Genomic DNA, 24,046 nt, shown 5'->3' on the forward strand with positions numbered 1-24,046 from the left:
TGTAACAAAATAAATGCCCACTTCTACTATTATCAAAACAAGGATGTGTGCACAGTGACGACCGAGGACTCTTGACGCAGTGCAAGCTCACACTAATCAGAAGCCATTCTCTGTTTTTAACCACTACACCAAATCTTTAAAGTTGTCTTTTTTTTTTGTTTTAGGTCGCATCAACTCCGTGGTTATTAGCGACCACAGTCAGCGGTTAGTTTATATTTCGCAATATATATTTAGTCTACGGACAAGGTCGAGTACTTTCTTCAGGTTTTCTTCTGTTTCGAATATTTTTTTATATTATTGGGTAGTTGGAGCTGTCTTCTGATGTCTTTTGTGTCCCTGCAGTCTAATAGGATGTATTTGATGATTAAGTTTTGTTGGCAGGTTTCACAGCGTAGTGGGATTGATTTGTTGGAAATGAATTCGTGTGTTATCTTATTGTGTCCAATCATTAGTCTGTTTAGTACTATTTGGTCTTTTCGGCTAAATTTGACTGTGGCGTGGTTTGTATAAAAGTCATCCGTAATATCACAGATTTTGGACGGAATATCTTTATTCCATTTTTCCTGCCACTTCTGCTTGACTCGATTATTAATTCGGTGGGTTGCCATAATAGTGCTTCTTTGGCAGCATAGTCCGCTTTTTCGTTGCCCGATATTCCCTGGTGGGCAGGGATCCACATAATTATCACCGATATTTCTTTGTCTAGTAAGTCACTGTATAACTCCAGAATGTTCCTCGTTATTGTATTAGCGGTTGACATGTTTTGTGTCGCCTTAACTGCGTTTAGCGAGTCGCTGAGAATGATGCACTTCTTATACTGCATATCCGTAATATGTTGTAGCACTCTAAGTATTGCATAATATTCAGCCGTAAATATGTTGGATATATGTGGGGTGCTGATTTCAAAAGTTCCAGATGGTGTCACTATTGCTATACTTGCCTTAAAATTACCTTATGAACATTTCTACTTATAATTCTTTGTGATTGGACAGTTCTGTTGCCACCAACAAGATACGTTATAAATCGCAGAATCACTAAAAATGGTTAAAAACCCTTCGTGCATGGTGTGTAGGATATTGCAATCCGTGTGACACACGTGGTTAAAGAAAGTGGGAGTGATTTTTGCATTTTGGTCTCTATTTTTATATTACGTCACCTTATCCGTGTCTCATCACCTACTTTAAAATTTTAATTAATAGTTTTGATTGTACTTCTACAGGTGAAGTCTGGGAAACCTTTAACACTAAATACCCCCTAAGCTAATAACATTCTAGGACTAAAGACCCTAGATTCCATCACTGTGCGAAACCTCATTAACCTTTTCAGATAGCTCGGGCGGCCACAGAGGAGTTGGTGCCTGGGTCCGTTTAGACCCCTAGTAATTACCCCACTATATGCATTTTATGACTTCTTAAGATTCCTCTAGTCCTATTCAATATTACACTCGGCGATGTTGGGTCCAAAAAGACCCAGGTACCGTTGTCGGAAGGTTCGAACGGCAGCCTCGCAACTGGAGACTTCTACTTGGAAGCCTCGAAACTCTGTTATAGAATCTCTTAGGCAAATTCTATTTCCAGAATGCGGAATACATATTTTGCACAGAGAAATACGTCCCCGGATATCAAAGCCTTCAATTTTTACCACGTGATAAATTCACTGTCATATTTCCCTTGACTATATATGTTCTCAGGGCTCCATTCACTTCGCTGAGCTGATAAGGAAAAACTGATGAGAAATCTCATGGTCCATAAACCCCCGCGCTAAACTACGTTCTTCGGGGGTCTTATCTACCCTCCAGACCCTTGGAATTATTTGACACGATGCTCGGTAAGGGCTTATCGTAAACAGATACAAAAGACGACGTCGATCGACGGCGGTTCCGCAAATACGCCCACCGACGTCGATCGATTAATAACAAGCGTGTTAAAGCTGTACCATGAATCACAGGACGATGTCCATTTAAGGTATATCTTGTCATCGGGAATTACTCGTACGTTCGATTAGGCAGCGGCGTTTCGTGAGCGCGAACAGGGAGCTGAAGAATAACAAGAATAATGGGCCTGCATAATTTTTCGATGCAGCTTGGTGTTAGGTTGGCACCAAATATTTTGCTACTATACTTTCAGCAGTTCAGTTCCTGTATATCGTGTATTAAGTGGAAATCACTGCCCGATCTTTATTTTGTCAACGCCAGAGTTGTATATTGATTAAATCATATTTTTTAAAACAGAGTAAATGTAAAATATGTCGGCTTATTTTTACGAATAAAAATGGGTATTGATTCATGTACACAATACTTATAATGGAGAGATTGCTTATAAAGCAGCATTTATTCGGCAGCAACGAACACATTCGTGACATTCGTGTCAGAGTTCATTCGAATGGAAAATGTTATTTCGCATCTGATCGATGAGAGCGATTAAATTTTTAACTTTTCTTCGTTGCGCCAAATTAAATTTACCTTCATTTTAGCGGGCGCGTATTGTTTTACCGACAAGGAACACGCTTTAGAGTATAGTTTCATACTCCCTCGGCTTCATACTCCCTCATTTTGCGAATGCGAAAAGCAATTTATATGTCCAAGCCTTTGAACAGTTGTAGTTAAAGCGATTAAGCGTTTTATGGTATTGTTGCGCCGGGGCGTTTCCACCCCGGGCCACCCCGACGCAAAGGGGTGAATAATAGGACACGAGTGCACAGCTCTGCTATATTTGGTACATAGGACACAGGCTAAGCCCGATACGTCCGAACGCGATGGCGTTCGGTACAAGACAGGTGAAGACAGTCTTCTTGTCGGCCTCCCGATCGTGTCCTCTTCAAGGTGGCCGACCTTCTTCTATCTTCAGCTACGAGCACCAGCAGGCAATGCACAGGCCTATACACCCGGTGCTCGCAACAGTATTGTTCCAGTTTATACTCGCTTCATATAATAAAGTACAGCTAATAGGTTTGAAAAAGCTGTCAACGTATAGCTTCCTGCTTTTCACTTTCCAATGGCCTTCAGAAGGTTGGAAGCTCTCTGCGGATTAAGAAAAGCAGGGATTCTCTCGACACACAAGCTAATTTAATTAGCTTTCTCGCATGATGAGGTATTAAAATTTATCGAAATAAATTGCACTGTAGTCATCGTCGAAGGCATTAACTTTATTCGAATTAAAACAAGTATCTCATGAGATTTAATTTTCATGAAATTATCGCCGTAGCAATTTCGCTGCGACCAGGGTGCATTAGTGTTCCTGATTTCTCGATATTTTTTGATTCTCGAGAAATTGAAAAAAAAACTCTTACAAAATTTATATTCTTGGAATAATGTTGATAATATTTATGAAAAACACAAGAGAACTTTAACTAATTGTTCGTTCCTGTCTAATTTCCACAAAACTTGTATAAATGGAAAAACAGATATTAAATATAGTTGATATATTAATTTATTTAATTCAAAATTTGTGCAAAGCGAAACATTACTTTTTTATTTTAAAATAGATTTTTAATCTGTTTCTTTTTTTGTGATAAAATCTGTAGCTGTAGAAAACTTTCTTTCGATTTCAGTGGATGTTGATTTGACCCTATGTAGCACATCCAAAAGTTATGGTAAATTGGGTGTCCTTCCAGTGGACTCAAAAATATGAAACTCCTTTGTTAAAGTTCGGAATTTATCTTCTTCTTGGCTGATACTAATTTCGTGGAGGCTCTCTGCGATTGCTACCTCCAATTGTTTTCTTAGTGGAAATTCTTTATTTTGGGGATCCGTAAGTTATTCAGTATTTCCAGGAGAATCATGGTTACTGTTGTATTTTCCGAAAAGTCTAGCTGCTTAAAAATTGTTTTACCGTTATATACATATCTGTCTTGGATATTAAATAAAGAACGCGTCTTTTGATTTTTTTTTAAGAGATTCTGCAATACCTATGCAAAAATTTGATAAGGGATACAATAGTTTTGTCTCTACTTTTTGGTATTTCTTCTTTCGTAGCCACAAGAAACCCATTACTTAATTCAGTAGGTACCCAATTTTTCTAAATTGTTAAATAAGAATTTAAGAGCACTTTCATCAGTCAATAATGTCGAATCTTCTTTACTGAGATTTTCTATTGTAATTCATATAGGTTCCAATGTTACAAGCAAGATTTATTATAAATTGTAATAACTTATTACAATTTGAACTAACTGAAAATTCAATTGCGAAAATAAATGAGATTTATAATAATTTTCCTAGATTTAAATTTCTCGACAATAATAGAATTTCTCGAGAAATAAGAAATAAGCAATTATAAAATTGCTCGAGAAGAAACAACAGTGTGCATATACATACCATACAATAAAGCAATTGCATGAGTATAGTATACAGCGTGTCGCAAAGTCCATCGTCAATTCAGGTTCATCAGAGAAATCAAAATCATCAGAAAGTTCGTACAAACATCGCGAACAGCAGTCTTGAGGTTTTTAGGTTCAACATAGGCATTTTTTTAACACTCTGCGTAGCACAAGATTTTGAAAATTACTTTTTCAAGTCAGTCATGCCTTTCGAAGCAATGACTTTAACGGGAGAACATTTGTCCATCTCGAATCGCGATTAAAAAAATTTTAACTGTTACATTGTTTATTACGTCTTCATAAAAGTGCTGCCAATGGATAAACGAGGTTTTTACGATTAAAAGGAGTCCAAACAGGGCTCAGCCGAGCTATTTTTAATTATACGAATACGAATCGCTTTCGAATTCTGGAGACCAAAATTATACATCGTGTATGATTAAAAGTAGCACGAACGAGGTCGAGTTCAGTCTCATTTTTAGCAGGAGAGCCTCGCCAATCCACGAAAATACTATCACGAAAATGAAATATAATTTTCATTACTGAATGACTAAATGGAGGCTGGACCATCGTGCGAATGAAATACAAAGCAAAGAGTGACCCAAAAATAGCCTCTTTTTGGTCCCACGATTTTCGAACTGAATTTTATGCGAAACGATACCTTATGAGGAGACATCAATCACGCGAAATTTTCAAGTTGAGGTGACAATTTGTTTCTGAGATATGGGAGGTCAAAGAAGTGAAAATTCGGTAACGCGTCAGCCCATACGCTTTGATGTACGGACTTTTATGTCAGTGCGATACTTTAACCAATTATTTTCAGGGGTTCACGAAAATTCACGAAAAAAAAATCAAAATCATGAAATATAAATGACTGTGTAGTGGGTGCTTCTTTTAATATCGCCCACCATATTGCAGCGGCCATTGTGAGGTTTGCTGACTACTAACAACGAATTTGAACTTAGATTTTCAAAATTCACGAAAAAAAAATATAATATAAAACAAGAAATATAAATGTCTGTGTAATGGGTGTTTTTTTTTAATATATCGTTCATCATATTGAATCGGAGGTATTCCTAGTAAACCTCGCTATACCTACTAACAAGAGTAACAAGTCAGAGTTGGGCATTAACTAAATAAAAAATTATTTAAATAACAAATTAAATAAAAGTTACTTTAACTTATTTGACTTTAGATTATTTGACAAATAAAGTAATCTTTTTTGTTCGACGAATAAACTTAAAGTTACAGTTACATTTACAGTTGAAGTTGACAAATTTAATCGACGCTAAAGCTGAAACACTTGACGAATAAAATATTAACTTTATTCATCACAGTTAAGCCGGGTCAACCTTATTCAACACACGACGAATAATTTTTTTTTAACTTTTATTCGCAATTCGAAATTTTATTTAAATAAAAATTTTGCCCACCTCTGTACTAAAGTACTCAATTTCTAATACCTACTCTAATAATTATAAGTCGACGAATGATTTTCAAATTTTCTAGCCTTCCATTCCACCAAACTCGAAACTGACGCATGGGATTAATTATTTCTTGCCTCGAATTCACGATACGCAGATATAAAAGCGAAAAATGTATGCCCCCTTTATGACTCGTTGTCAGCGTTCTTTCATTAGACTTCGCTGCCCGACACTCTATTCACCCCATTCACCGTCACAAGATCGGCTCTCATTATTTACTACCGCCCCGCGATATTGGACAGCTTTGTGGTAAAATCATTTAACGCTCGCCTGGGTCCATCCTCGTCCCGTATAAACAATACTCGACGATTCGCATTGCAATCTGCTGGACAAAGGGCTGCCCCCCGACTCGTGGTGCGCTTTTATTGCGAGTCTGGTAGGCAGTTCTCCATCGACCGTGAATGAACCGCTTCTTTCTACTTCTCCTTCCAGGCTGTCCATGATGTCTCACTGGTCGAACGATGTCGTTATTTGACGCGGATGTTTCATGCGTCTTCGTTTCATATCCATGTGTAATCTCGAAGGAAACGTGGGCTTGTGAATATTTCTCTCGAACTGAGTGTCACGTAAATCTCAGTAGGTACAAGTGGATGATGCTTTGTGAAGGGACGAGAATAAAAAATTATGAATAAAAAGGAAATCCGTATAATTGATAGTTTGAATTTTAGAGAGGACACCAAAATTCCAACATTTTTAAACTTCGGCGCCCCGTATTTTTGAGAAAAATTCTAAATCAGCAAACTGATGACTTTATCCCTCCCTTCCTTAATTTCACGTGGACTGCATCATATTTCAATTTTATTTTATCAAAATCCACTGACTTCGAGTGTAAAAATTGATCGATTTGTTATAAAGATTATGCATCTATATATATTCTACGCGGTGGTTTTGATAAAAAAAAACGTTCCCCACTACAAATTTTAAACAATTCGATTACATACTTTTGTAGGGTATAAGAAGTTTTCATTCCAATAATTTTTTTATATCTACTTAGTTTTCAAGATGTACCTAGAAGTAGTGGTGGAGAACTATCGATGGCTTATTTTCACTATCGATAGTTATCGGTACTGAAAATTGTGGGTTCATATCCGTGCGGTTCTGATCGCTTTGCTTAAGAACTGCTGCTAAAGCTGATAAAGCATTAAATTGGAAAAAATAATTTTTGTCCTAGAGAAGTAATTTTTACTTAGCACGATAACAACGAATAATATCGAAATTCATTAGAAAAACATGGATGTTTTCGATGTACACATCTATCTTCAAATATCAATTATAAAAACATCGATGCATTGTTATCATCTCTACTTCAAGTTCAAATTTTATTGTAAATTATTGAAACTCAAGGTTCGTAATACGGTTATTAAATTTGGTAAGATTGAAGAAAAGGATGTTAAATTCCATGTACATTTTTTTGAGCCAGTTAAAAAAGAAGAAAAGCTCAAATTTAGAACCTCAAAAATTAATTTATAATAGTATTACTTGTATTAAAAATAAATTGTTTTATACATATTTGGAAAGCGGTAATATCACGAACGGTATAGGATACCTCTATACCTCGGCTTTAATAGTAAATCATACCATCAGTATCGATGGTCGATGGTCCAACTATCGGAAACAATCAATAGTGTCGACTATCGATAGTTCTCCACCACTACCTACAAGAAAGTGGGAAATCACATATTAACCTTTAAAATGGGAATCCCATTTTTTGGGGGGAGGGGGGATAAAAACGTAGCAAAATTTAGGTTTTTTAAAAGAAGCTAGGAATTCGATTCATCTGATTTTTTTTTACCAATTTTTAATAATAAATATAGGAGTGCATGATCGACCATCACCCTGCGCAAAATTCGTCGCCCTCTGTTCTGCATATCTTTATCTTCCAGGTAATTTGAAACCGAAAAAGGAAACGACGTTTTACTTCATACATATGCATCATCAATTTGAAGAATCATAATATCGATAATTTATATATATTTTTTTTGTTACACAAAAAAATTGGAGAATCTTGATAGGAAAAAATAAGGGTTGATTTGAAAACTCACCACTCTCCTGAATAATTTTTATTATATTGGTTCATCGAATCGAAGCTAAATATCATGCACACCAGCAGTTGGCGAACTTTGCGCGGCGTGATGGTCGATCATGCACAACTATATTCATTATTGAAAATTAATAAAAAATAAAAACTGCAGCTTCCTCAAAGATGCATAAAAACATGGTTCAAATTTCAGATGAATCGAATCGCTATTTTGTTAACACGTTGCGTGCGGGTGACGTGTACGGCCACGTCTTAGCCCCGGTTCCAATAAATGTGGAAGGTGAAGAAGAATTTCTCAGGTATCGAATTTTCCTTTTGCACAGGCATTCAGTACGAACGTGTTCATCAATGTGCGCATGTCGTTACAAATTTGCAACGCTTTTCACCATGGTGCAGCTGTTTTTTGTATTTAACGCGTCATACCATTTTTCTAACGAAAACAAATTATTTTTGGTTAAAAAGTTATAAAATGTCGAAAGTATCATAAAAGTGTGCAGTTTATACAGAAATCTATTTCCGCCATTTTGGAAGGTCAACTATTTTTGCTGCCACACGCAACGTGTGAAAAAGCAATTCTCAAAATTTGCCGTGCTTAGCCCAAAAAATAAGATCCCCCCTTAAGGGGTGCTTCCACTCTGAAAAACCGAAAATCAGCACGAAAAAAAAAAAAATTGCCCGATACTCCTACCGAGGTCCTCTACAAACTTGCACAGTTAAAAAATAAAAATCAGAACACACAGGTAACCGAACATCCCTCGTAAGCATTCCCCAATGAAACGACCGAAGTCCAACGAATACAGAGTCCGTTAAGCGCAGCACGCTTTTGGCTTTGCAGCCCCGCTGGATAGGAAAAAATCAATCTCCAAAAGTCGTTCCGAGGTGATCCAATTCCAATCCATCCTCAACGAGACACAATATAAAAAGCAAAACAACCCCCATCGAGCAATTCTGCATAGACACGGTCGTCCAATCAACTTTCGAACGGTCATTTCCAGGCCGCGCGTAGCGCCGGCCCCGTAATCGCGTTAGCCATCGGATTTACATGTAAAAATGGCGTAACCAGCACGGTGGCTGGGGAGGTCGAATAAGAAAGAAACAAGTCGGAGTTCTACTTCCGAGCGATGGGGAAGTTTACGAGCGTCACCGTGCCACGGTTCGTTTAACGAGGCTGGTTCAACGAAACAAGTTCCAATCGTTTCCACTTGACGATTCGCGGGCCGCTTCTCGCTTTGCCGTCAAATATGAAGCCAATGCGCGCCAGCAGCGTTCGTCTCGACGAGCCTCCTACACCACCCCCGACGAAACTCTGACCCTTGATGCCAGTCAGCCCGCTGCTCCCTCCCCTCTCCTTCTTCCTCTACATTCGTACACGCTAGCGTCCTCTGAAACTCGCCCTCTCTGCCCCGGAATTAGTTGGAAAGTCGAGAGAGGTACGATCTGTACGTGCCTGAAATGGGGAAGTCGATCCATATTCTTTCCCTGTTCGCCTTTTTCATTTATACGAACCCCGTGGCACGGGTCAGGTCTGCATAAACGTGATGAAATTTATGGCCGAAATGCGTCGAATCGTTCGGCCAACAACGGAGAGGGGAGGGATCGCCGCCCCTCCCGGCCCCCCCGGATTACCTACGGCGGAACTGGTCAAATTCTCTGGAAACGATAATTAATTACACAGGGGCACAGGGTTGGCGCGCGTTCATCCTTTTTGGATTCCGGTTCCCCGCCAGATGGACTTGCTCAGCGGCCCCGTCACTCCGCGCTCGGGAATTCGTGATTTATTTCCACCCTGCTGGAACCCGCCGTCCCTCCCTCTGGCACGGAGCTTTCGTCTTTCTACTCTTTCCAGCGCGTTCCTCGCACGGCGCGTTCCGCCACCCTCGCGGGCTTAACGACCACGCCGCGAGGCTATTGCTTCCCCGCCGTGGTGATCGTTTTTGTATCAGGGCCCCGATGATTCGTCTTCGAAAGTTGGCCCTAGGTCGGGTGTCCTGGCGGGAATTAATTGATTCCGTCGTTTTACGAATTTCAAGGGGGTTCTGTGCGCGCGCTAGCTACCCGAGGGTCGGGCTTGAGGTGGCTACTCGCGAGCCACGTAAGGTAAATGTCCCATTTCTGCTCATGCCCCCATCTCTACTCATGCCCCCATCTCTACTCATTTCGTATCTTTCTTATTATTACAAGCGTTACGTTTATACTATAGTTGCAACAAAATAATCCTAAATTATTTGAACATTTACGCGAGTGTGGCACGAGCTTCGGGCTACAAAGTGCAGCATAAGCAACGAAGGACTCTTAAAACAAGGGGCTCATGATTTTTCGATCGCGTTCTAGCTGGTTCTGCTAAGGAATAGAGTCACTATTGTTCCGTCTTACTGGAACAAAAGGGGGCTCAGGATGGCCGGCTTCCACCGCTACAGTGGCATCTCGGCCGTATCGAGAAGGTTCATCCCGGGAAAGACGACATCGTACGGACTGTCACCAGGCTAGACTGTCTTATTTTACTAGTAACCCGCTCGTAGTTACTTCGGTTCTTTCTAGAATTTAAGAACCGTTCCCTCGCGGTTAGTATGGGTTACAGAAACCTTCCTTGGTTAACCGGGTAAGGGTTAGGGTTACGCGACGGTTCGGATCCCTGGTTTTCAGTCACAATGCGAAGCACCTGGCACCGCTTCCGGTCCATAACGAGGCTGGGCCACTCGTCGCATAAATAAAGACTTTTAGTTTAATAAGCATCATATTTTCGTTTCGTTATGGTATACCGTCAAGGACTCAGTTTCTGATCACTTAAGAGTAACTACCGCGGGTTTTTAAGCGTCTAAAGGAAAAATTTAACCAAACTTAAAAGATTTTTTGTTATTTCAGTAAATATATGGTCTATATTTAATTTGATATTTAAAAAAGTGCACACATAATAATAATTATTTTATAATTTAACTTTGAAAGTGAAAAATGCAAAGGGAGCAGTTTCTGATCACCTTCGCACGTTTTACTATGAGCTATCAAATTTTGCGTATAAATTTCAAAATACTTCAAAATTATTTAGTAATTTGTTGGAATAAATTTGTATAACACATAATTCAGCCATTTTTTAATATTTCTGTACAATATTTATACAATATATTCATTAAGACACAAGAAGAATAGAAACAGGTCCCACCGATTTGGATGAATTTTTTGACGCCTTGACTTTAACGCCTCCCCAGTGCCGTATACAATGATTAATTATAAAACAAAAAATATATTTATATAGTTTAAGACATCCTTAATACAATTCAAAAAGTCTCATTAAATCATATATAGTAGTTTACCTTTAATTAATTCCTAAAGATCACCTATTTTTTTAGGCTCTAGACCGGAACCTCCCCTTAAAGAATATCCACATACTTTTGTCCCCCACTGTAGACGCGAATTTGCTACCAGTCTCTTTCATTTGATAGTTCAAAATCATGAACTACATAGAAAGTAATTTTTCAAGGCGATTCCCATTGATTCTCAGATTAAAAACGGTATCTATCATTCGACGTGTCTTACCGAAATCCTCCCAACGATATACACAAGTCGCGACACGTTCTTCGCAACAGAACTATTCTCTGGGATTTCTTAAAAATTTGCTCAAAAGCTAAATAACGTGATTGAACAACTATGGCAATTAAAATTGCAATAATAGGAATAATATTCCGCGGCAAGCGAACGTCCATTGAAATTCGAAGCAGAATGTCCCGCATTTTACAAATAAAATATTAAACACAACCCCGCTGCTGCGGTAGGAAACGATGAGTCTCGTGGATACGGTCAAAGTGTCCTATTAATTGTTAATTCGCGCGCCGCTGCACGGATGTACTCATGGATTCGCTCAATTCCGCTCGAGCGCAGGTTATCGCTCTTTCAGCGTATCGATACGTCGCTGATCGACTGAGCTTGACCCTCGAAGTCCCTCGAGGGACTTCCCCGAGCTTACAATCGGATTTCATCGGGTTTGAATTCAGCAGAGTTGTAGCGTCCTTGGGAAGAAGAAATGTTTAATTACTAGGTTTAAACGGCAAACCATGGATCACGGAAATCGCTGCAATCTGCACGATAAAAGTGGTCGATAAGATCCTTGAAACTTCCAATTAAAGCCGGTTGGGGCTCCTTACATTTTTTCCAGATCCGCTGCTGGTTTTATCAGGGATTTAAGAGCACACACATATATAACAGTGTGTATACAGGGTGTCCCACTAAGGGATGGACAGCGCGATATCTCTTAAAGTATTGTTGATAAAAATATAAAAAAAATAGGGAATTGCATGGTTCGAGGGGGCCCATTTATTAGCGCGAACGAATTTTGTTTTCGATTATTATTTTAAAAGATACGATGGTCAAGTTCGGTTTTTCAAATGGAACTATTTTTTTTGAAGACCTGAGTTGATAGTGCGTTCCAAGACAAATTCAATAAGCTTTATTGTATACACTTTATTTCCACTGGTTTTTAAGATATTGCGCTTGCAAATTGACTGATTTTCACTGCAAGAAACCCCTCTGGAATGGCAAAAACCGGGGGCGGTCTTACTGGCGCCACGGGTGGCACTGCCTGTTGAAATGGATACTTACCTGCCAAAGGTCTACGCCAGAAATGGCAGGCCCAAAGGCTGGACAATTCTTTTCCGTCAGAAATGCTACTTAGGTAGGTACATCTGCGGTATCGAGAAGCGCATCGTTACTTTTATTTCGCACTTGCTTCTACGCTCGGATGGCCGGTTCTTTTGGGAGGGATGCAAGTTGGATTGGTTCTGATACAATCTGCTCCCTATGGTTGAAATTTAGTCTAGCAACTTTCACTCCTCCTAACCTAACCAATCCAACTATATATATATATATATATATATACACACACACACTGTTATTTAACAGTTTCGGGTACAAATGGAATTTTTTAAATGCCAGTTTTCTGTTGCGCTTACGAATCCGCATAAAATGCAACCCTGCGAGATTTCTTCTCTTCTCTGGCCATAATCCTTCTTCCACGTCAAAATCCGTTTCCATCGAGCGGGCGGCCGCGTAATACGCGAAATTAACGAGTGGACGGCGCGGCGGAGCGCTCCGCTGTCAACTAAATCCTCATAAGAAAAGAAACAGCGGCGATATTATTGTTGAAGCGGCAATAAAGCTTCGTTAAACTTCCGCGGCACCCAGACTTATTATTGGAATGTATGTTGCCCGTGGAATTGTAATGAACGTGCGTGGCAATCGTATCGCTCACGGCCGGAATTTATGCTCGCGTTACGTGTAATATCAGATTGCGATCCTCTAAAGGGCTGTTTCCGCGATTAAAATCGCCAAGAGGGGTTTTTATCGCCGTAAATCTTCAAATCCCATGAGCCTGATGGATAATACGAAACGTTCAGGCTCCTCGCGAATTGCGCGTCATCTTGCAAAAGAACGTAACGTTGCGGAAGATAAATAAAAGTTAGACGATTTGCAGGAAGGATTCAGAGGCACGATTTATATTGTTGCTTCGTTGTTGTGCTTTTGTTCCACGCACATAAGCTTCTTCAGCAATTATGACAAGGGGACTTGGGGAATGCGAAGTTTCGGAAGGCGCGTGTAACAGGCTGCAAGGAAATATAGGGGTAGAATTCTTTTTTATTATTCATGACTTCTATTAATTGGCAGGAGTTGCCTTTTATAATGGTATTTGAGCTGGCAACATTTTAACTTCATCAATAAACGTTTCAAGCTGCCGCAAGTCACTCAAAAAGTATTATTTTTATTCATTTTATCAATTTTATTTTATCATACGATAGCAGTTATATTTAGTGATTAGATTTCCTAACCGTGTATCCTATCTGACTGCTATCCAACAACTGAAGAAAGCTGCTACGATGAAGGTGCGACCAAAGAGGATAAGATAGAGTGGAAGCATCCCATAAGAGCCTGTGTTAAAAAGTAATATACGAGATTCAGCGCCCTCTGGTGCTTCAGGTCCTCGAAATTTCGATAAAAGAGGCAATATTTAAAAATTTTAATCACCTATAAGAAACGGCTATTGAATGTTACAAGTCCATATGGCTGTCGAACTGAGTAATATGTCGTCACTCCCAAAGAGGATAAGATAGAGTAGAAGTTTCATTAAAACTACGGCTTTATGAATATGTATGTATATCTGAATTAATAAATTGAAATACCTATTTCGAAGGCTACGATGTATTTTCAAGTTCACGAAATTATGTATCTATTTATTTCGAGGTAACAACCCTTTGGCAAATCATAATAACATAAAAAGGAATGAATAGGGAGCGGGCAAATAAGGAAAACTAAAATTAAAATAACAAATACCAAAGAAAACGACAGAAAGAGATGAAGCAACACGAGCAGATATTACAATACAGTATCGAAGAAAATAGCGAAGAAAATCCCACTGTTGGATATGTAATCCCTTAAAACGGGAGTTACGTGACAAAAGTCTCGTTTAAATCTCAATTTCCTATAAAAAAAAATACTTAAAGAGGAGTCAGAACCTTAGGAAAACGAACGGGCCACCGGATTTTCTGAAAGTCATCCACAGTCTTAAAATTAGCCTTAAACTACTCTATATTCTAATACACTTTATATTTCAGAGCTCCTATACGTAATATTACACTGGCGAACCGCAGAACGTTAATACATTCGACCCTCGGTAATCTGAGTTCCGTTTAATCCGAGCTCCGCTGAAACCACCCTCTGCTTAATTCGAGGACGTAGGTATTTTGGGGGAATCGAAGTTAGGGCCTGTTCACACGAGACACTTCCGTGGTTGCCGACTAGTATTTCAGATATACTCGCGCACTCCCCATAATTTCTATCCTTCTTAAGGGGGTAGGTTACCCTCAAAATTTTCGAAAATTGGTTCTTAGGATGTTTGCATATTTCGCTAGTCACATCTCTTCTACGTATTTTAAGCGCAACCGGGCTCCGAAATTCTAAAAGAATGAAGGAATTACAGTAAAAAATGTACGAGCCTGCACATGGGATCGGATAACGATGTCCAATTTTAAACGCGATTTCCCAGAAACTACGTTTTCCAAAACGGTGAACATAAAATCTCGAATATCGCTCCAACGATTTGAATGAAAATTTACAGGGAGTTGCAGGAAACTATTCCCCTCCGCGTATTCGCAGCACATTTTCAATATAAATTCTTAAAACAAAGATAAAAAATATATTTCCTACGAAACAGGAAAAAATCAGAAACATCAACATAAAAATTGTATTAATTTGTTTAACAAAATTTTGCTTCCTGCACAAGATGGATACTGTCTTACAAATTATAAAAATGCCTTTACTTTGTGTTTTAGGTAATTCACCTGTCCGGAATCGTGTTCACCATTAAACGGTGCATCGCGTACACGCTCTCGCCTTTATATTTATAACTTTTGTTCCTATGAATATATTTAAAATTTTCTTTCTGCGCATTAAAGTCAACGAAATGACGCTTAAAAAAGTATTACAAAAATTATCTCTATATTCATTTGTTACTTCAGAATTTGCGTTTGAAGAAGGGCCTGATTTTGGGCTGCCGAGGGTAACCTACCCCCTTAAATTGTCACCTCTGCCAAGCAAATATGAAAAGGCCCTCAATGCCATCCTCTCCTCGGATACCTCTCCATTTTCCCAGGCACTTTCTCACACCTTCAAACTCCTCCACAAACATCAAAAGCTTAGAGTGTTTCGCTTAATCCGAGTCTCCGATAATTCGATCCAATTACGGCACCGCCCCACGTCGAAATTAACGAGGCCCCACTGATCGTGAAATCGCCTCTTCGGTTCCTCAGATCTCACTGTCGTACACGCGGTGCCCATTATTAGCAGCTTTTCTGGCCGTGAAACCGCCTCGAGAAGTCGCAAACATGGCAAATTGACCTCCCCTCTCCGCCCCCGCACACATGCCAACGAGAGGGGGACCTCGTTCTATCGGTACGTAACCGCACGCGGATTTCACCCCGTTTACCCATCTGGACCAATCGGCATTGATTTAATCCAACCAAATAGGCGAACACGGCCATTTCCTTCGCACTGCGCGTGCCCACGCTAATTCACCGACGTGCGTAATAGCCGGCTGCATTAGGGCGCTTATCTGGCACCCCTTTGACGGCATCGCTTTTCACGCTTCAAAGTAATATTCCCTGCTAAAGCAGCGTGTCCGAACTTAATTACGCGACCAACCTGCCGTTTAATGCCTCTACCAACCTCGCAACCCCCTCAACCCCCTCACCCCTGTCGTAAGAAATACGCGCCGTCATGTCGATGACAAGTGGGACGGCTAATGGGTCATCGTTTTCACTCCAGCGTTTCGCGTTGCTGCTGTCAATAGGTACTTACCTATATGCAAATTTCGACCGAGTCACATAGGGGTGGGGTAAACGCAGGTACCTAATATGAAACATCTGATTTCAGAAGCTTGTCAGAAGTAGGGGAATTTGTTTTTTTTTTAATAAAATTGACATGAGGGGACGAAGGAACTAAACCTTATTAACGTTATTAGTCAACCAGCCCCGACTGATCATTTTGACTTTAATAATCTGCATAACCTTCAGTTATTTATGTATTAACAAAAATACTACGTCAATAGATCGTCTAATAAACAAACTTTAAAATAGTTCCTTAACATTTATTCTATTGTAACTATATAGGGTGTGAAAATATAAAATCTTGAAGAAAAACTATTTATTTATTTACATAATCAATTTTTCGATAAACGCTGATAACTGTAAAAAAACATGCCATCGGAGCATAGTAGAAGCGAGTTCTTTCTGCAGTAAATATTTCCGCAGTAAAGCATATGTCGGTGCAAAGTTATTAACAATTAGTCAACCTACCCCTTGTGACAACCAGCCCCGGTCTCCCCTACTGCGCGACGCATAACTGCTGAAACTTCCAAAATACTTCGAATTTCGCTCTGGAGCTTTAGGAATATATTCTCTAAGAGTAGGTATTAGTATAGATAAAGGTAAAAAAAAATCGAACATTTGGACACACTAAAACAGAATCTCACTTTAATAACCTGTGACAGCCGTAATACATGATTGCATCCTCCGACTTGAATTACGCCTGCCCAATTGCTAGAGCCCAATTGCATCACTCTTTTTTTAGTTACACAATACCGTGACCAAAGATTTCCACCGAACGATATTTTTCATCTCATGTTTGGAGAATTGTGGAATTTCAATAGAGTATCAAAATTTAGACGACAGAGTTCAGTGTTTTACTTTTCTGGCACTTTGCCAGATTTCCTGGATATTTTCTAGACTGTTTTGCAAAAATAATGACACTTTTTTTTTAAAAAAAAACTGTTTATTTTTCATTTAAAAAATTCTGTTCATTTAAGAAATTACTGCATTGTCTCGGGTTCGTATTTTTCAACTGATCATGAGTTTTTCTGTCAATTTTATCATATAGGTATAACACTTATGCATCCACTGTGATTTGTTTCAATTACCTTTGGCATAAATGGGCCAAGTTATGCAGAAAGTAACCAACCCTCAATGATCTAAAATTGGGTAAAACTTTGACGGTTTGAAGTGTTAAAGAAAAGTAGCTTTATTTGTATTCGGTATATTTTATTTCTTGTTATTGTTTTACAATGTTTTTTAATGGGTTAATTAATAGCGAGTACCTAGTATAATTAATATTATTTTAAATTTTCTGCAGCTTTTATTTTTCAAGCCTAAAATAGAGCTATGGCTTGGTAGTTTTAATAATAGTACAACACAAGAGCTATTCTATGGGTTGGTAATTTTTTTGCAAAATAAAGGATCGCAAAATTATGTTATCCGTACTGTTTACCTAATTTTTTGTGATTTTGAGGATTGGTATGTTTCTACATAACTTAGCTGAAATAGTATTAATGGTTAAATATTGCGTGAGCTAAATTTCATTTAAAATTAAATTCCTTAATGCTGCAACTGCGCCCTTTCCCATTCTACTGAACGCGAGTGCTAATATCCATAATTCTAAAAGAACACATTTACAAACCTGCAATTCTATGACATTGTCTCGCCCGCGCATCCATTTACAATACCCCGCGTTCAAATATTCTCTAAGCCTCCATAAATCCATTGTTAACAACACTAATATTGATCATCGCTATGCTACAACAATTTCACAAATCAGTGCTACGATGTAATCAGTAGAGGTGTTCGGGTACCCGACTTTTCGGGCTCGGGTCGGGTCGGGTAAAGTCGGGCGAGCTCGGACGGGGCCCGGGACAGACGGGCCAACGGGTAGTCCCCGACTGTGTCGTGTAGCTCGATTATTTCGGGAAATGCGGTGCTTGATAAGTTCATATACGTATTCAGCTTTTTTAAACAACCGAATACTCGAAAAACATGTTCAAAATCTTTACCTATATGAAATTTTAGAATGAGATAATTTTCAAATTCATATGCTTGTATATTTTTATTACATACTATGAAACATCCAGAAAATATTGTTAATAATGCATTAAACTTCCTTTTTTTTTAATATCGCAGTACTAATTACATGTTTAAAAACGCATATTTTCCGGATGTTTTATAGTATTTAATAGAAATATACAAGCATACGAATATGTGAAAATCATCTTATTCTAAAGTTTCATATAGGTAAAGATTTTGTACATGGTTTTCAAGTACTCGGTTGTTTAAAAAAGCTGAATACGTATATGAACTTATCAAGCACCGCATTACCCGAAATAATCGGGCTACTCGATACAATCGCGCTACACGACACAGTCGAACTACCCGTAGGCCCGTCGGTCCCGGGCCCCCGTCCGAGCCCGCCCGACTTTACCCGACCCGACCCGACCGCTCGGGTACCCGACACATTCGATTACCCGCGCATCTCCAGTAATCAGATAAATGGAAAGTCCAAAATTTCGAGAATAATAAAACTCCGAATTACTTCGTGTTCCCATTATTTCTAGCAACAAACGTTCCGAACTCAGGTGAAGAAACAATCGTCTGAATAATCCTCGCATTTAATAAAAACAGGAAAAATAGTTTCATCGATGCTACCTCATGCGCACTGAAGCTTCTAATCCGGTTTGAAGTAATGGATCGATGGTACAGCGTTTCGCATGGGGATATTTACGATTTCGAGATATGAATACCCAGGATTATGCCTAAATACCGTAAATTACTAACGTCGCTGTATCGCCGTTTCCATTCACGCCATTTATCTGCACGGTTCGTTAAGTACCGTACCGATTGTCGGACGGATTTTCCGAAATAGCATTTCAATAATAATCGAGCCAGATCGATTCATCTTCGTTTGAGGATAGATAAACTGGGTCAACTCGATGCTATCGAAAATACCGTCTCTGCTACATATCTCATAATAAACGGGTGTAGTTAATGTCTTTCGTTTGTTTTCATTGGTTGATTTAAAGCCTCTACTTTAATTGAAATAGTTACTTCTCCGAAGAAACACTAGTATTTTATTTTTACGTTCTTCGATTCCTTAGGACGCACAGTGGGGTGGGAGATCCTAAAAGTTGGCGAAAAATCGAAATGCAAAAGAATGTTATAGGCCGGTATTCATAGTCGCTACTTATTCTTAAGCGAATGCTTAAGCATTCGGCATCCTTTATTAGCTACTAGGTTAGTAGAGGATGCCGCATGCTTAAGCATTTGCTTAAGAATAAGTAGCGACCATGAATACCGGCCTACATATCTGATCTTTTATCCCTGGTATAGTTGAAATATGTGCGCACAATAACCCATACAGCACACTTCGTGGCGGCAACGTTGCAGGATGGTTGCAGTAACCTTGCAGTGTTGCATGGTTGCAGCCCAATATGGATGTAACGTTGCTGCGACGTTGCCGTGCAACATTGAACGGGCCGGACATAGAATTATTGCTGCGTAGTTGCATAAATGTTGCGGTGCAATATTGCACGTCAACTTTCCTACAATATTTCTGCAACGTTTGGTAACGTTTCCACAATGTTATAGCAACGTTGCGCCAGTATTGCGGCAACGTTCCTGCAATGTTGCCGCAATGTTGCTGCAACTACCGTTTGAACTTAAAATATTTCCGTTGTTTGTAATGATACGAGAAAATGTCTAGGGAAAACAATGTTTTCTTCATAGAGACAATTATTCTGACAGAGACGATTTTTGTCTCAAGGTTATATTTCCCGAAATTTCAAGATCATCGATGGTTTTTTTTTAATGGGATGACGTATTTTCATTACTGTAACGTCATAGCCAATAAAAATACAAATTCATCCATGTATAATATGTTGTCCTTTTTGTTTAGTAATCATTTGTTTTCTGAGATATTTCCTCGTATCATTACAAACAACGGAGATATTTTAAGTTTAAATGTTAGGTGAGTCACCCTGTATATTTTAATGCGTAGAATGACACATGGTGGAAGTTGTAGTACATACCTACTAGTGTTACAAAACCCTAATGGAGTTTGTCAAAATGAGTCTTCGTTTTTGAATAATTTGAGTATAAAGTTTTGCATGGTAGGAGTATAAGTTCGAATAATAACATTCGAATACTCAAATATTCGAATAATAACATTCGAATACTCAAATATTCGAATAATAACATTCGAATACTCAAATATTCGAATAATAACATTCGAATACTCAAATATTCCAAGTTTATTCGTAGCATTCGAATACTTGTAAAATATTCGAATATTAAATTATTCGAATAGTCCTAGCCCTACTGTGGGACGTGTAGTAAATTGAATATATACAGTGGTGGTGAAAAGAAAATTTGAAACTTATATTTTTCCGTCTGCGTAACTAACATAACTAGGGCTTGAAGTATTCTGATGGGACATAAATTTAAAAAAAAAAATTCTTCCTCATGAAACTATTTTATTTCTTTTACCGTTCACAGTTTAAATTTCGTTTCAATCGCTACTATTACAGTGGATCCCTGTATAACGCCATAGGTAAATTTCTAAGTGTAGCAACTAACGGTGTACTTTTGAATTTAATATAATTGTATTATGTCAGTTGTGGTTTAAAAGGCACTGATCGAATTACTATAAGTCCCCGTATAATGTGGAACGTATTTGCCGCGTTATATGCTCGTCCATAGTATTTGCTTTAGACGTTTCAAATGATTATATAGACGAAATATAAATGCTGTGAAATACTAAAATTTATATAAATCAGCATTGCAAGTACATTAAACGCGCTTTTAATGAATGCTACTGAATAAATTTATATTTAATTATATTATATAATACTACAGAGTAAACTCTGCATTAAATATGGAATGAAAAGAAAAACATCTGCGCTACAGAAACTGAAATCTAGAAATGTGAGGCATACTGGAAATGATCCGCCAGATATCATGTTCCTAAAGACCTTGCTTTATGAATTAAAAAAATTAACGAATATAACGAATGCACTAAAATAGGCGTGTGTAATACTTTTTTTAAAAAGATTTCTATCAATTTCATCCAGGTTTGTCTCTGGGGGCTGTTAAAAAATTGAAGAAGCAGGACATAAATAAGAGAACTCTCGCTCCTACCTCGCGATTGAGTGGTTTCGCCAACGTGATGATGCCAGTGCGTGGATTTACGACGAAATGGTCCGTGAGTTGGATGCCATATTTCACCGGCGATCCTTCGGGATCGTGGCCCTTAAGGACGTACACTTCTGTACCGACTTTGGTTGATTCTGGAAGCGGCAGGCCCGCAGGGTACCCTCCAGCCTCCAGGATAGGTGGCTCGTTTACATTGTTGGCGCCTGAAACAACAGACAAACCGTTCCTGTTTTCAGAAGTTCCGCGAGAACTCGAGTTCGCGTTGCGATACCATTAAACGAAACACAGACATTAAACAGGTGGGACAAAGCTTGAAGCCAGCAATCCGGACGGTCCTTTACTTAGGGCGAATATTTCTATTAACGCCTGGACTTGGTGAGCAGTTGATGATGTCTGTTAGAAATAGAATACCAATACAGCCCCGAAACCACGGTCGTGAAGCACATTTGGCACTTCAACCCGCGACAGTATCGCTTGCACTCTCCTCGAACCAGATGGGATTTTACTACTTGCTTCTTTTGTTCGAAAAAGCAAAATCTCAAAGTTTGAGGCCATTTACCAACGTGGTGCCATCTGATTTCGAAGTTAAAAATATAGTCATAGGTAGGGAAAATAAATTTCAATATTATTTCTTCTAATAAAATTATCCAGTTGACATTAACACTGGAACCACCAACAATTAATGTACACCTATTTCTAGACCAGACCAGACAATGACTGGTTATTTATAAAGTGCGTGATGCAAGAAAAATAAACCTTTATTCAATTTTTTTAAAAAAAATTTATTAATATTATAAATTCATACTTAAAAATGGTAAATTTATTACTAAATTTGAAACCAGTTAGTTTGACTGGTTTGGCAGTTCTAGCATTGAACACGCGAGTTGCTATATCTGTGTAAACAGAGCACAAACCGCACAGTGATTGAAAACAGGAGTTTATTAAAATCTCTATCGCGCATTCGTCACTAGCCTCAACGGACGACCCTGTTCCCCGCAATCTGTTCTGCCACGAAAGTGTCTGGTTTCAAACAGTTTCCTTTATAAGTCTATTAGGAACAGGTCAACCCCGCCCCTTCTCAAAAAAGAGGAGAAAAAAAGAGAAGAAAGGTGGACGGAACAAAGAAAACTTGGGAGCCTCGCGCGTCGGCCCCCCGAGTCGCTAATTCGTCGGGAACGAGGCCGACTCGTAAGTCTGAAAAGTCATAAAACTATTAGGAAGTTGGCAAAGAAGCTTCGTCATCGCGGTCTTGGCAGAACTTTGGAAAGCTGGCCAAACTGTACCGAAACCTAATAGATACATCAAGCTTTAATGTCGTGGGCGGTAGCCTCCTCAAGAGCGTATCTCGTGCGGCTGTTAAGGCGGATTCACACGTGTCAGTTCCGTGACGGTACAGTGCCGTCAGTGTCAATGGGCCCGTTGCGTCAGTACGAGTGACTGGCACCGGCAAGTGGGAACTGCTTCGTTCGAGAACAGGGGGATGATATTTTATACCACTGACACTCGCGGCAATTAACCGTCATGGAACTGACACGTGTGAATCCGCCTTTAGGACACCTTCTCGCGGGGTTTTTTCTTCCCTCGCCTAGCCCCTCCCACCACTTCCCCCTACCACGACTCGGGATCGCGTAAAACAACAGGAAACCGACAACTGTGCTACGGGCATCTGTGGTTTCTCCACGTGTGCTGGCCGTTGTTGGTCGGGGAGCAACGGACCTCCGGAGCCAACAATAATCGTTAAAGCGTAACGCGCCCTCAGTCTCCCTTGGATCTCGTTTCTTGCGAGACCTGGCTGTCGAGGATTCACGCCGGTTGCCCAGAATCATTCCCATTCCCAGTTGCAACGCCGTCTGAACGCCTTGCCCTTCCTTTCAGTAGCCGCGAAACAGAAGGTCTCGCTCTGTACCTCGGCGATAACATGGCCACTTCGTGACATTGCGCCCGAGATGCAACGATAGGTCATCCCCGCGCGTAATGTGACGAGGGTGCTACAGCTTCTGCCCCCGGATGGTTGCTAACGTCTACGTGTAGTCCTGTTTGTGAAAGTGAGGCTTGAGGGGGTAGGGGTATGAATCGGATACTGGGGCGGTGCAGTGCTATAGGTGTACCAGAGGTGGGCAAAAATGTTGTTTAATTAAAAATTCCGAATAGCGAATAAAAGGTACAAAAATTATTCGTCATGTGTTGATTAAAGTTAACCCGGGTTAGGTTATCCGCCGAGGTCCGGAGAGCTGAGTCCAGGCGGGTTACAATGTAGTATGTATCGGCCAATGACGGTCCTCGGCGGGTCGAACGCGCGCCCGAACATTATTCGACGTCGACTAAAGTTAAAGTTAAAGTTACAGCTGAAGTTAAGGTTGGAAATTTTATTCGTCGTTGAAGTTGAAACGCTCGATAAATAAAAAAATAATTTTTGCTGTACTTCCGAATGACCCTCAGTGGCCGATCGACACGAGATTTTAAGGAAGGGGTGGAGAGGGTGCGTGGACCTTACATTTAAATTGTAGCTTCGGGTATTTATTAATTTCCGAGATATTAACAAAAAACTTTCAGTATTTTGGTTGACTTATTCCGACACAACGCATTCCATATTCGAACTTGTCCATTGTATTATTGTTGGTTGCGGGTGGAATAGCGCTGGGGCGCGCGCCCGGTTTCGCGTAAAGCATTAGGGTGGTTCTTATTTACTTTTGGTGAATTTT

At 39.5% G+C, this 24,046-nt stretch overlaps 1 protein-coding gene across 4 annotated transcripts in view; it reads right to left on the reverse strand.

The window, feature by feature from the left end:
* The window catches only part of Cad87a (cadherin 87A), a 524,042-nt gene that overhangs the window by 66,116 nt on the left and 433,880 nt on the right, over window positions 1-24,046 (reverse strand). For all 4 annotated transcript variants that reach the window (XM_076830027.1, XM_076830034.1, XM_076830056.1 and 1 more), the window contains one exon: window positions 21,330-21,547. In XM_076830027.1, the coding sequence (XP_076686142.1) occupies window positions 21,330-21,547 (218 nt within the window). The remainder of the gene's footprint in view (window positions 1-21,329; window positions 21,548-24,046) is intronic.

This window comes from Andrena cerasifolii, chromosome 1, assembly GCF_050908995.1.
Source record: "Andrena cerasifolii isolate SP2316 chromosome 1, iyAndCera1_principal, whole genome shotgun sequence".
Classification (NCBI taxonomy): domain Eukaryota; kingdom Metazoa; phylum Arthropoda; class Insecta; order Hymenoptera; family Andrenidae; genus Andrena; species Andrena cerasifolii.